The sequence below is a fragment of the Haliotis cracherodii genome, unplaced genomic scaffold (genome assembly GCF_022045235.1).
Source record: "Haliotis cracherodii isolate W230 unplaced genomic scaffold, xgHalCrac1.p SCAF_14, whole genome shotgun sequence".
Lineage (NCBI taxonomy): Eukaryota > Metazoa > Mollusca > Gastropoda > Lepetellida > Haliotidae > Haliotis > Haliotis cracherodii.
Genome location: NW_027266269.1, coordinates 24,117,958 through 24,132,374, shown reverse-complemented (window position 1 = coordinate 24,132,374; position 14,417 = coordinate 24,117,958). Strand labels below are relative to the sequence as shown.

The 14,417-nt window shown below is 39.0% G+C and overlaps 1 protein-coding gene across 1 annotated transcript; it reads left to right on the top strand.

Annotated features, from left to right (window-relative positions):
• Positions 1 to 7,719: 7,719 nt before the first annotated feature.
• Positions 7,720 to 14,417, top strand: LOC139461133 (myosin regulatory light chain 12B-like). The gene is made up of 4 exons (XM_071242680.1): positions 7,720 to 7,810; positions 9,781 to 9,882; positions 12,475 to 12,715; positions 13,341 to 14,417. The coding sequence occupies exons 2-4, from the start codon at positions 9,793 to 9,795 to the stop codon at positions 13,574 to 13,576; spliced, it is 567 nt and encodes a 188-aa protein (XP_071098781.1). The 5' UTR covers positions 7,720 to 7,810; positions 9,781 to 9,792; the 3' UTR covers positions 13,577 to 14,417.

Sequence of the window (14,417 nt, the reverse complement as noted above, 5' to 3'; positions counted from 1 at the left end):
TTGTAGTATGTTCTAAACTAGCACATTTCCCTCATTTTGGGGGTTAATATGTGTGTGTATCAGTTGGTGTTAAAAGACTTGGGTTGTATATACCCCACTGAGCGGGGAATGAAAATTCTCACTGATCCATTGACCGGGGTAATAATAGTGTAGCGCTTTGCGCAACCACTTGGTCAATGGAATCTGGCGCATTATAAATGCACTTATTATTATCAATATAAATATTATCATTATTAAAAGATTATAGCACGTTCCGAATCATCATGTGTCCCTCATCATCGGTTACTGATTTGTAGTTTTTTTTGTTTTTTTTCGATTTTACTCGCACATCTTGTAGTTTCTTAGAAACTAAATAATGATAGAACAATATATATCAAGGTTCCCTGGAGGGATGAAGAAGTTTACATGACACTATTTGTAATGTTTAACATTGTCTTCATTTCTGTATTCGTCTTCCATGTATTGCATATTGTCATAATGCATTAGTGTGTTTTACATGTGTACACAATTTATATATTGTTCTTGTTCTATTTCAATCTGTATATCAATAGGTGAAATATTTGTTGTGGCCTTAATGTGTGACGTATTTATTTAGTAGTATTTTCAGCTTACAGTTATGTATACCCAATTACTAACAACTATTGAACATGTGTGGATGTGAATATCAATGCTGAAATTTGACATTTTAGTAGTCGAGTTCATAAACAAGTGAGCTACCGTGCTTTAACACTATTTATCAAAGACTTTCAAATAGATACATGCTGAAACAAACATGATTATATTTGGACATGTTAAAAGTATTCCAGATTAGATTAAAAGTGTTTGATATCAGACCTAAAGTATATACAATGTTACAATGAACATGTTCACGTGTGGTCGATTGAAAAAGGTTTGTTCAGATCATCCCATCTGCGCTTGTCCAAACTATGCGTTACGCACATTCATGCATGCTCTTTGACCATTCAGTAGCGGTCATTGTTACTTAGTATCATATATTGTTTGAAAACCTTTAAAATATGAAAAAAAGATGTGCTAAAACATAAATAGCGTGACACATTGAGTATAGCCTACATAGTATAAAAAGAAAACTACAATTGCAATTCATTCCTGATGTAGAACATATAATATCTACACGGATATTACAAAACACCAAATGCTATACAAACATTACTGACATGTTATATTTCTCATGCTATGATATACTGCTTGTGTATTGGAAGTTTTATCATAAAACACGATATATATCATTATGTAAATAGTTAATTCATGTTGCAACTAAAAATATGAAAACATTTCCAAACGCCAATTTGAATAGACATTATGAAAGACCGTGGTAATCTTTTTAAGTTTTTATCATTAGTTGTTGATCAACATCAAACGGCAAATACAAAAATCTATTCATGTTGACAAAAACCGTTGTGTTGATATATTATAATGGGACGGCATCTCTTAATATATGTGACCCGTGAACATCTGGGGTAGAATAGTAAAATGGTAAAAGGCGACCATGCTTGTCTTAAGAGGCGACTAACGGGATCGGGTGGTCAGACTCGCTGACATAGTTAATGCATGTCATCTATCCCAATTGCGTGGATCGATGCTCATGATGTCAATTACTGGATTGTCTGGTCCAGACTCGATTATTTACAGACCGCCGTCATATAGCTGGAATATTGCTGAGCGGGGCGTTAAACAAACAAACAAACAAACAAACAAACAAACAAATCTTGATATATCTTAAGTTGATATGTTTGTGCATATGAGTGTGTATAAATAGACCTACAATGATTGTAGCATGTTCAAAACCAACAAATTTCCCTCATCTTCTATTTCTTCTCGCATTTATCGTAGTTTCCTAAAAACGAAATATTGACAGAACAATAATTATCATAGTTTCTCGGCAGGATAAAGCCAACGGATAAAAACGACATCCATTGGGGTCATATGCGGATAGAGATGCAAATATCAAATGTCAAGTAGGGACTACTTTCAGTGTTTATAAACAAACATGGCGTCGCCCTTGTCATTCGGCAATCGAGTCAGAACTAACCATCGTGAATCTGGATAAACTACAGAGATAATTGCTATCATTATCAAAAGAACAGTCTAATATACCGAAAATCAGTGTCTAACTGTGACGTAGCTAAGGCATTTTATAAGTTTTGGCAACTTTGGAGATATAAATTCCGAAACAATTTTGCGAGGGCACTAGGCCTATCCAAGCGGGATCAGTAGCCATATCTGTGCATGTAGACCTCTGCGGCTTGAAACCTTTTCCACAAATTAAAATATTTGGATTTGGCCGAAATATGTTTGAATTGTTACCTTGTTTCGTTTTGTCGCTGTGTGTACATCTGATTGCATCTTAACGTTATGACAGGACAGGCTGACTGTCAACACCGCCTGAACGTGACCGTGACGTCTCATAGACTCGGAATCGAGTAGCTTCCCTTCGACAAAGGGCAGTTACTCTAGCGGACAGACCGATTGATTGCCGCGAAATGCAAGTAAAAATAACTTGTTGTTTTGAATATATGTTGCTTCGCCACTGTATAAGAAACAGATTTCTGTTGGAACTATATTGTATACCGCCACTGTCCGACTGACACATCACTTACCCTGTGACGTAATAAATATCAAGGCGCGAATTCCAGGAAAACTCGCAATGTTTAGGTTTGTGAGAGAGGGAAAGCGATTTTCAAGCACAGAATTAAAGAATGACATTATATGATAAAGAGATTATCACGCTTGTGTGTTTGGGGATGGTAAATATCCTGTATTAGGAATAAACACTATGTATTAAGCTCGCCAAGGCTCGCTAAATACAATGTTTATTCCTAATGCAGGATACTTACAATCCCCAAACACACTCGCGTGATAACCCCTATATATCAAGGTGATAGGTTATAATGTCTGACAATGGGAATGAGCCCTGCCAATTGGAGGAATGAAGACGTTTACATTATACTATTTTCAATTATCAACATTGTCTTCATTTCTGTAGTCGTCTTCCATGTAATCGCATATTGTCATAATGCACGTGTGTTTTTTAAATGTGTACACAATTTATATATTGTTCTTGTTCTATTTGTATCTGTATCTTTCAAAAGGTGAAATAATTTTTGAGGGCATATTCTTTGACGTATTTATGTAGTAGCAGCTTACAGTTACATATACTCAACCAATAACAACAATAGAACGTGTAGAGGTGAACACATGTATGTTTAGAGGGGCACTTGTGGCTAAGTCGTCTGAGGTGCGTGTTAAAAACATTGATAGTGGGTCCAGTTGTCCCCTATTTGGTTTCTGGGTTGGCAGAATTATACCCGTGAAAAAATATAAGACTAAAAGGTATTAAATTGAATTATGCAAGTAAAATAAAAAATATAATTTGACTGACATACTTTCATTATGACCATTATAATGTATATTCGAATAGAATTCAAATGAAGGGATATGTGTGTTTTATACGTTAGGCTTTTATATATTTATTTCAAATACTAAATTATAATCATCAATATAATGAATTGGTTTGGGTTCATGGTTATTTGATTAACTATTGAGTGATTTGTGACACTATATATTTTTATGTTTATAATAGAAGTTTCACATATATTCTGTTTTGGTGCTTGTTGAGAGGACATTTATTAGATTAGACTTTGGACTTTCCTCCGATATCAAGCTGACAAGTCATGATATAACTGAAATATTGTTCAAAGGGTCGTTAAACTTAATATCTTCACATTCACGCATGTATTTCATTGGCTTTGAAAACATTGTTGGGTATGTCTGTTTAATTGAAGCTGTTTTACAAATGCTGCTGGTTATTGCCATTTCAATGGTTAACAATGGTATACAATGTTTAAACAAATATAATTGAAATCAAAATTAAAATTAACGTGACTGCAAGTTCTTAGGAGTTGTGCATACCTTGTGTAGAGATAATATACTTGTTGTTTGATTTTTATAATCAAGACATGAATTGCAGGAGATCTGCTATGAATCTACATGTCAAAATTGTCAGGTTTAAAACATGTAAGAAGATCAACTGCGTACCTACCAACTGAAATAACAATGATCCAATATATCTGGGCCAAACAACACAGAAACGTCTTCAAGTAGTTTTAAGCCTTGTTAATAATTAATAAAAACATTAATTTATACAAAAATATGCATTCATAAACATGTAATGTATATCTACTTAAACTGCATATCTCAAAATCAGGTTTGTTGGGCTCTAGACATATGTTCACAAATTATGACATAATACTGTATGGCTTTGGGTGCTTTTGTCCGTCGATTTATTTCTGTGTATCAAGTTTGACTGTAGGCACATTTCTTTTAGAACATATATGTAAGTATTTGACCTGATAAATAACATTGATTTTGTAAACCTTTCCCAAACTGTGTTATGAACAAAGTATTATTTTGGCATTAGTTACTATGGAATGAAATAATGCTTTAAGCTATATCAATGATTAAAATGTAAGAGATGCCAAATGGTTATACATTCATGTCAATTCTTGTCACTAGCACCCTCTATGCATAGCCTGCATTGTATTGATGTGTCTATTTCAGGAGGACATTCCTGCCTCATGTTAAAAGGATATCAGCGAGTGGGTAAACTTTAGTCTGTCCCGTGAAAGGTTAAAATCAATGTCATATTCAAAAGTAACGTTATATTCTTTACTTGTGGTAGAGCGTCCGCCCGGAGAGCGGAAGGTCCAGGGTTCGATCCCAGGCCGCGTCATACAAAAAGACGTTAAAAGATTGTACTTGTTGTTACCCTGTCTGGCGCTCGGCATTAAGGGGCTAAAACAAGGACTGGTCGGCTCGGAGTCAGTATACTGTGTCTGAGTGGGGTATTCGTGTTAAACTGCGGCATGGTATCTCAGTGAGCTAGCACTATAAATCGGCATCAGTCCGGACTAGTACAAGCAGCCACACATACACGTGCATGCACGTCGCTATATAAGTGCAATAATCTTGGACGCGACGTTAAACCCAATTTCACCTCACCTCACCTTATATTCTTTAACATGGTTCCAGAGGTGAACTATAGCCTGCCCCGTGAAATGTAAATGTTTCATAGTTCATATGTATTCTGCAGCAAGAAAATCGTTTTGTGACCTTAGTTGGTCTGATAAAAATAAATTATCGCAAACATATACAGAAATGTTTATGGCTTAACTATGTCAATACTACAAGAGATACTCGTCCATGCTGACCTTTTGAACGACATAAATGATTCTTTATTGCCATGCTTATATTATTACAGTTACAATAAAATACTTTCCTTAAAATGTTAATGTATTATTTTATTCTTTCTTCAAGAGACATGCAGGGAAGGTCAGATAGCCTAGTGGTTAAAGCGTTTGCTCGTCACGCCGAAGGCCCGGGTTCGATTTCCGATATGTGAACAATGTGTGAAGCCCATTTGTGGTGTCCCCCGCCGTGATACTGCTGGAATATTGCTAAAAGCGGCGAAAAACCATACCCACTCTTAGATAAACAATACAGTAAGTCGTCCGATTTCAATATAAAACATAACTTATGCATATCATCAAGGGTATGAACTCATTTGATACATTTGATGCTGCATGAAATATTTCATATCTTAAACCTTTACAAATAGGACAACATATAAGACAGTGGTTTTCATCTTCAACAGTGTGGATATTTAAAGTATTTAAACACTGTTTACAAATTCTATCACATAGTAGGGTTGGTGGTTTAGAATAGCGTCCAGTTTCTATAGCAAAGGGTAAACTTCCACATCGGAACAAAGCTAAAACTAGGCGTTGGTCCTCATATCTAAGCTTAAAAACATATTTTTCAACAGTCAAGTCTGATTTAAAAAGCCTGTATGTTCTGAACGTATTACCATTTAGGGTATATCTATCATCCCTATAGTCACCCCTCGGCCTATAACTTGACAGGGACAATGGAGCCCTACACGGGCATGTTTGTTTATTTGGCTGTTTGTTGTTTAACGTCACACTCAGCAATATTCCAGCTATATGACGGCGGTCTGTAAATAATCGAGTCTGGACCAGACAATCCAGTGATTAATCTCATGAGCATCGATCCACACAATTGGAATCGATGACATGCATCAACCAAGTCAGCGAGTCTGACCACCCGATCCCGTTAGTCGCCTTTTACGACAAGCATAGTCGCCTGTTACGGCAAGCATGGGTTCTTCACGCGTCTGTCTAATCTGGACCCTGCAGAATACAAGTATGGTATTTTTTCTATCGCAGTCAGTTTTGTAACCCCCATGTCAAAACATCAAGGATTGTTGATTTTTATGGGTTGTGAGTTTGATAATTTCACGTCCCTCTACCCCATCATGCGACAAGGCTGACAGTGGTCAAGACCGCATATATCGGAAACATGCTGATTTCAAAACTTCAAAAATCCATCACGCGTGTTGTGGTGATGTCAGCCATCTTGGTTGTGAAGCAGAAGTAGTGCAACAGTGTTGAAAATCAGCTTCTAAAGCTTTGTTGCTTTGTTGCGCTCTGTCGTGGCTTGTGGGGGTTGGTTGTGTGTGTGTGTGTGTGTTGGGGGGGGGGGGGGGGGGGGGGTGCTACGGTTGTTCCGCATGAATGACCGTATGACGCGCAGATCACGGCCAAATTTGTTCTTGTTCAGACCAGAGACACTGCTCCTTATCATAAAGGACTATGCAAAAAGTTCAATGGATAAACAACGACCCGAGTTATATTTTTTTCATAAATGATCAACAATATTTACATCCTCTTTAAGGATGTTAATAAAATTTTCAAAACTCCCTATATACAATCCGATCTCGGTAAGGTCGAACAAATCCATTTTATAAACAGGGGGTGACATTTAACAGTATAGAGATACAATGTGGCAAGTGGTGTATTGAAGGTCATTATCTGTACCTCTGCTCCTATTGCAGATTGCCAGATATCTCGACCACCTTTATATGCGATCGTTCAGCCATTGCGTTTATCTGCGTTGTCCAGTGTCATCTGAGTGAAGAACTTGCCACTCTCTCAAAACTGGCATCGTCCAGTTTACGATGTCATCAATTGTGGGCGTATGTTCAAATCTCCAGAAATGGCGTCAGGAGAGAAAAGATTTTTTATCGTGAAATAAACCACTTTTCGTTCCTTAATTGTTCTTTGTGAATTATCGCGTTGCTATCTTAAATGTATAATATCATAAGTATGCATTTATGAATGAATATCAAATAGTGATGACACCAGATTTCAAACATACGGCATCATAATATCTATCGTATTCAAAGATACTGCTACCCCACAGTGAGTGAGTGAGTGAGTGAGTGAGTGAGTGAGTGAGTGAGTGAGTGAGTGAGTGAGTGAGTGAGTGAGTGAGTGAGTGAGTGAGTGAGTGAGTGAGTGAGTGAGTCAGTCAGTCAGTCAGTCAGTCAGTCAGTCAGTCAGTCAGTAAGAAACCAAGGATAATAAGCTAATGTAGGTAATACCACCCGCCGAGGCGATGCAGCACTGCACAGCGAATTAAGGCCCCTAAGACGGCAAACGCCCGCCCCCCTTTCTTCACACACATACACACACACACCACCCTCTAACCCCACACCTTGTCCCCGTCAACCATAACGGGGCGACGGTTACGTTATGAATGAACACCACACAGAGGATTACAGCAGAGTATTGAAACAGTTGTGCATATTTCAAATGGAAACATGCATTCACCATGTAGCTTGTCTGTGCACGTATTGGAGTGGAGAGCGTGACAGGCGAACGGCCTGTATATACGGACGCTCTACTGCAACACTGCTATCCCGTCACCTCAGGTAAGTGGACGGAACTATACCTACCTCATCTTAACGTACAGCGTGGTGCAGTGTCTACTACTGAAAGTAGAACATGATATTGTGTCGTATCACTGAACGTACAACTAGATAAAGTATGTGTCACTGAACGTACAACTAGATAAAGTATGTATCACTGAAAGTATAACATGACACAGTGTTTCCCACTGAACGTACACCTTGGCACAGTGTCTCTTACTGAGAGTACAACTTGACCCAGTGTCTCTTACTGAGAGTATATCTTGACACAGTGTCTCTCACTGAGAGTACAACTTGGCATAGTGTCTTACTGAGAGTACAACTTGACACAGTGTCTCTTACTGAAAGTGTAACTTGATCCAGTGTCTCTCACTGAGAGTACAGCTTGACCCAGTGTCTCTTACTGAGAGTACAACTTGACACAGCGTCTCTTACTGAGAGTGTAACTTGACACAGTGGCTCTCATTGAGAGTACAACTTGACCCAGTTTATTTTACTGAGAGTACAACTTGAGGCCGTGTCTCTCACTGAGAGTACAGCTTGACCCAGTGTCTCTTACTGAGAGTATATCTTGACACAGTGTCTCTCACTGAGAGTACAACTTGGCATAGTGTCTTACTGAGAGTACAAATTGACACAGTGTCTCTTACTGAAAGTGTAACTTGATCCAGTGTCTCTCACTGAGAGTACAGCTTGACCCAGTGTCTCTTACTGAGAGTACAACTTGACACAGTGTCTCTTACTGAGAGTACAACTTGACACAGTGTCTCTCACTGAGAGTACAACTTGACCTAATGTCTCTTACAGAGAGTACACCTTCACCCAATGTCTCTTACTGAGAGTGTAACTTGACACAGTGTCTCTTACTGAGAGTACAACTTGACACAGTGTCTCTCACTGAGAGTACAACTTGACCCAGTGTCTCTTACTGAGAGTGTAACTTGACACAGTGTCTTTCACTGAGAGTGCAACTTGAGCCAGTTCCTTTTACTGAGACTACAACTTGACCCAGTGTCTATCACTGAACGTACAACTTGACCCAGTGTATCTTACTGAGAGTACAACTTGACCTTATGTCTCTTACTGAGAGTACACCTTGACCCAATGTCTCTTACTGAGAGTACAACTTGACACAGTGTATCTTACTGAGACTACAACTTGACACAGTGTATCTTACTGAGAGTACAACTTGACCTAATGTCTCTTACTAAGAGTACAACTTGACCTAATGTCTCTTACTGAGAGTACACCTTCACCCAATGTCTCTTACTGAGAGTACAACTTGACACAGTGTATCTTACTGAGACTACAACTTGACACAGTGTATCTTACTGAGAGTACAACTTGACCTAATGTCTCTTACTGAGAGTACAACTTGACCTTATGTCTCTTACTGAGAGTACACCTTCACCCAATGTCTCTTACTGAGAGTACAACTTGACACAGTGTATCTTACTGAGACTACAACTTGACACAGTGTATCTTACTGAGAGTACAACTTGACCTAATTTCTCTTACTGAGAGTACAACTTGACCTAATGTCTCTTACTGAGAGTACAACTTGACACAGTGTATCTTACTGAGAGTACAACTTGACACAGTGTATCTGACTGAGAGTATAACTTGACACAGTGTATCTTACTGAGAGTATAACTTGACACAGTGTCTCTTACTGAGAGTATAACTTGACACAGTGTATCTTACTGAGAGTATAACTTGACACAGTGTATCTTACTGAGAGTACAACTTGACCTAATGTCTCTTACTGAGAGTACAACTTGACACAGTGTATCTTACTGAGAGTATAACTTGACACAGTGTCTCTTACTGAGAGTACAACTTGACCTAATGTCTCTTACTGAGAGTATAACTTGACACAGTGTATCTTACTGAGAGTACAACACGATTCCTATACTATTTCTTTACAACACAAGCACGAATGAATCGGGTGCAGGTTTTTCCTCCACTTGCAGTTCCATACAACTATGGCACAGATACGCATCAGTATGAAACGACGCCGAAAGATGTCCAACGTGATGACCATGTTTGACCCGACTCAGATCCGGGAATTTAAGGTAAAGTAACTTAGATCTATATCCATGTAGACCCAGTTCAGTTCAGGAATATAAGTAAAGTAACTTAGATCTATATCCATGTAGACCTCCGTGGTCTAGTGGTAGAGCATCCGCCCGGAAAGCGGAAAGTCCGGGGTTCGATCCCCGGTCGCGCCATACCAAAAGACGTTAAAAGATGGTATTTGTTGTTACCCTGTCTGGCGCTCGGCATTAAGGGGCTAAAACAAGGACTGGTCGGCTCGAAGTCAGTATACTGTGTCTGAGTGGGGTATTCATGTTAAACTAGTGAGCTAGCAGTATAAATCGGCATCAGTCCGGACTGGTACAAGCAGCCAGACAAACAAACACACGTACATGCACGTCGTTATATAAGTGCAATAATCTTGGACGCGACGTTAAACCCCATTTCACTTCACCTCACCATGTAGACCTAGTTCAGGGCCCTGCTCCTACAAAGCCATCTTAGCGCCAAGGTGATCGTAACTCCCATACTTTAACACTGGCATACGATAGACGTAGCACTAAGATCGCTTTGAGGAACGATGCCCTGTAATATAAGGTAAGGTACCTTAAATCTTCATACATGTAGACCAAGTTCAGATCAGTAATATAAATAAAGTAACTTAAATCTATACAAATGTAGACAAAGTTCAGATCAGGAATATAAATAAAATAACTTAGATCTATATCCATGTAGACCCATTTCATATCAGTAACATAAGGTGAAATAAATTAGATCTATATCTATGTAAACCCAGTTCAGATCAGGAATATAAGCAAAGTCACTTAGAGCCATGCCCATCTTTGACCCAGATGAGGTACAGGAATATAATCAAAGTAACTTAGAGCCATGCCTATCTTTGACCCAGATCAGGTACAGGAATATAAACAAAGTAACTTAGAGCCATGCCCATCTTTGACCAGGAACAGGTACAGGAATGTAAACAAAGTAACTTAGAGCCATGCCCATCTTTGACCCTGATCAGGTACAGGAATATAAGCAAAGTAACTTAGAGCCATGCCCATGTTTGACCCAGATCAGGTACAGGAATATAATCAAAGTAACTTAGAGCAATGCCCATCTTTGACCCAGATCAGGTACAGGAATGTAAACAAAGTCACTTAGATCCATGCCCATCTCTGACCCAGATCAGGTACAGGAATATAATCAAAGTAACTTAGAGCAATGCCCATCTTTGACCCAGATCAGGTACAGGAATATAAACAAAGTAACTTAGAGCCATGCCCATCTTTGACCCAGATCAGGTACAGGAATATAAACAAAGTAACTTAGATCCATGCCCATCTTTGACCCAGATCAGGTACAGGAATATAAACAAAGTAACTTAGAGCCATGGCCATCTTTGACCAGGATCAGGTACAGGAATATAATCAAAGTAACTTAGAGCCATGCCCATCTTTGACCAGGATCAGGTACAGGAATATAATCAAAGTAACTTAGAGCCATGCCCATCTTTGACCCAGATCAGGTACAGGAATATAATCAAAGTCACTTAGAGCCATGCCCATCTTTGACCAGGATCAGGTACAGGAATATAAACAAAGTAACTTAGAGCCATGCCCATGTGTGACCCAGATCAGGTACAGGAATGTAAACAAAGTAACTTAGAGCCATGCCCATCTTTGACCAGGATCAGGTACAGGAATATAATCAAAGTAACTTAGAGCCATGCCCATCTTTGACCAGGATCAGGTACAGGAATATAATCAAAGTAACTTAGAGCCATGCCCATCTTTGACCAGGATCAGGTACAGGAATATAATCAAAGTAACTTAGAGCAATGCCCATCTTTGACCAGGATCAGGTACAGGAATATAAATAAAGTAACTTAGAGCCATGCCCATGTGTGACCCAGATCAGGTACAGGAATATAAACAAAGTAACTTAGAGCCATGCCCATCTTTGACCAGGATCAGGTACAGGAATATAAACAAAGTAACTTAGAGCCATGCCCATGTGTGACCAGGTTCAGGTACAGGAATGTAAACAAAGAAACTTAGAGCAATGCCCATGTTTGACCAGGATCAGGTACAGGAATATAAGCAAAGTAACTTAGAGCCATGCCCATGTGTGACCAGGTTCAGGTACAGGAATATAAACAAAGTAACTTAGAGCCATGCCCATGTTTGACCAGGTTCAGGTACAGGAATGTAAACAAAGAAACTTAGAGCAATGCCCATGTTTGACCAGGATCAGGTACAGGAATATAAATAAAGTAACTTAGAGCCATGCCCATGTGTGACCCAGATCAGGTACAGGAATATAAACAAAGTAACTTAGAGCCATGCCCATCTTTGACCCAGATCAGGTACAGGAATGTAAACAAAGTAACTTAGATCCATGCCCATCTTTGACCCAGATCAGGTACAGGAATATAAACAAAGTAACTTAGATCCATGCCCATCTGTGACCCAGATCAGGTACAGGAATATAAACAAAGTAACTTAGAGCCATGCCCATCTGTGACCCAGTCCGCATCAGGAATATAAGTCACTTTGACCAATGTCCTGTGGAATTAGTTGAGTACAAGTATTAAAATCTTGATCTCGAACTGTCTGCTGTTGTGACAGGAAGCGTTCAACATGATAGACCAGAACGGAGACGGGTTTATAGACAAGGATGACCTGCACGGGATGCTGACGTCCCTTGGGAAGACGACAACCGACGCCGATTTGGACGCCATGATGAAGGAGGCACCAGGACCCATAAACTTCACCATGTTCCTCTCAATGTTTGGACAGAAGCTGGAAGGTACAGATCCTGAAGACGTCATCGTGAACGCCTTCCACTGCCTTGATGACAGACGTAGAGGTGAATATGCCATTGCAATATAGTTGCTTGCAAACTCCTTCATTCATCTAGTAGTAGTTGTCGTAGTAGCTGTTGCAGTAGTACAGGGTGTAGTTGTAGTTGTAGTTGTAGTAGAAGATTACCCTAAGTAGTCGTATACGTTGTCGTTGTTTTAGTATAAGTAATTACTAGCAGAGGTAGTAGTAGCAGAGAAGTAGTAGTAATAGTAGTAGCAGTAGTAGTTGTAGTAGTAGTTGTAGTAATGTAGTAGTAGTAGCAGAGTAGTAGTAGTAATAGTAGAAGTTGTAGTAGTAGTAGTAGTAGTAATAGTAGTAGTGGTAGTAGTGGTAGTAGTGGTAGTAGCAGTAGTGGCAGAGTAGTAGTAGTAGTAGTAGTAGTAGTAGTAGTAGTAGTAGTAGTAGTAGTAGTAGTAGTAGTGGCAGTGGTAGTGGTAGTGGTAGTGGTAGTAATAGTAGTAGTGGTAGTAGTAGTAGTAGTAGCAGCAGTAGTAGTAGTAGTAGTAGTTGTAATAGTAGTAGTAGTGGTAGTAGTAGTAGTAGTAGTAGTAGTTGTTGTTGTTGTTGTTGTTGTTGTTGCTGTTGCTGCTGCTGTTGAGATGGTTGTTCATTTGAGTTATCTCCCCTAGGCTATCTCCCGGAGGATGAACTGCGCAGTGATTTGACAACAATGGGGGAAAGATGGACCGATGAGATGGTGGATGACCTGTTCTTGGATGCACCCATCACCGACGGCAAGTTCAACTACACTGAGTTCACCAGGGTGCTGAAACATGGCACCAGGGATGGGGATAAGGTAGAGGAGAGGGGGCCGGAGAGGACGGAGGAAGAACCTAACACGACACCTCGAGGTTGTTCTGCCTGACAGAAGTGTGTAATGTGAATCTCTGTATCGTGCCAAGTATAGCGATGTTACAAGACATTACATAGCTATGACGTCATAAGAGTATTTCGCTCGTTCTAACTGTGACGTCATAAAGGTATTTCGCCTATCGTACTGATTCTGAAAGCATGTTGACCCTTGGTCAGAATGTATTCTGTGCAGTATAAACGTAATTGGTGTTTGGCATATATGTTCAAACACAGATACAATATTTTAGGGGTGATTTCACATAGAATCCAGACATGTGTAGATTAATGTTTAGGCCTCATAGAAATCACTCGAATTAAGTGTACACGGATAGTTGCTTATATTGTTGTTTATGTAATTGAAAATTGAAAGATGTGTTTATATCCATTAAACCATCACTCATTCCGGTATAGTTTTGCAAAACATAATCAGTGGCTGGGTAAAACTATCAGTGAAGAAGGTGTAAGAAATTAACTAAACGATCCAATGACCCCACCATGTTTGCGAAAAAAGTAAATGTATTGATTTTCACACATAAGATGTCTAAGATCACATCATCAGTGTATAACGCTAACATTCTTTTCTCAATTTTTAAAAAAATTAAATTTATTTATGTTTATTAAAATATAACCATTCGGAAATATTCCTTGAGTGCTGACTGAACGCAAGTACATTGATTTTTTTAATAATATTGCAAACTTAAGATATTTTCAAATGAATTACAAACATCAACCGAGAGGAGGTTTCATTTGCTTCTCAGTATAGAATTAATTCTTCAGAATATTAGAAAATGATATGCACATTGTCTTTTGACAACAAATGAAAGTTCATGAAGATTAAAACACTCTTCATTAGT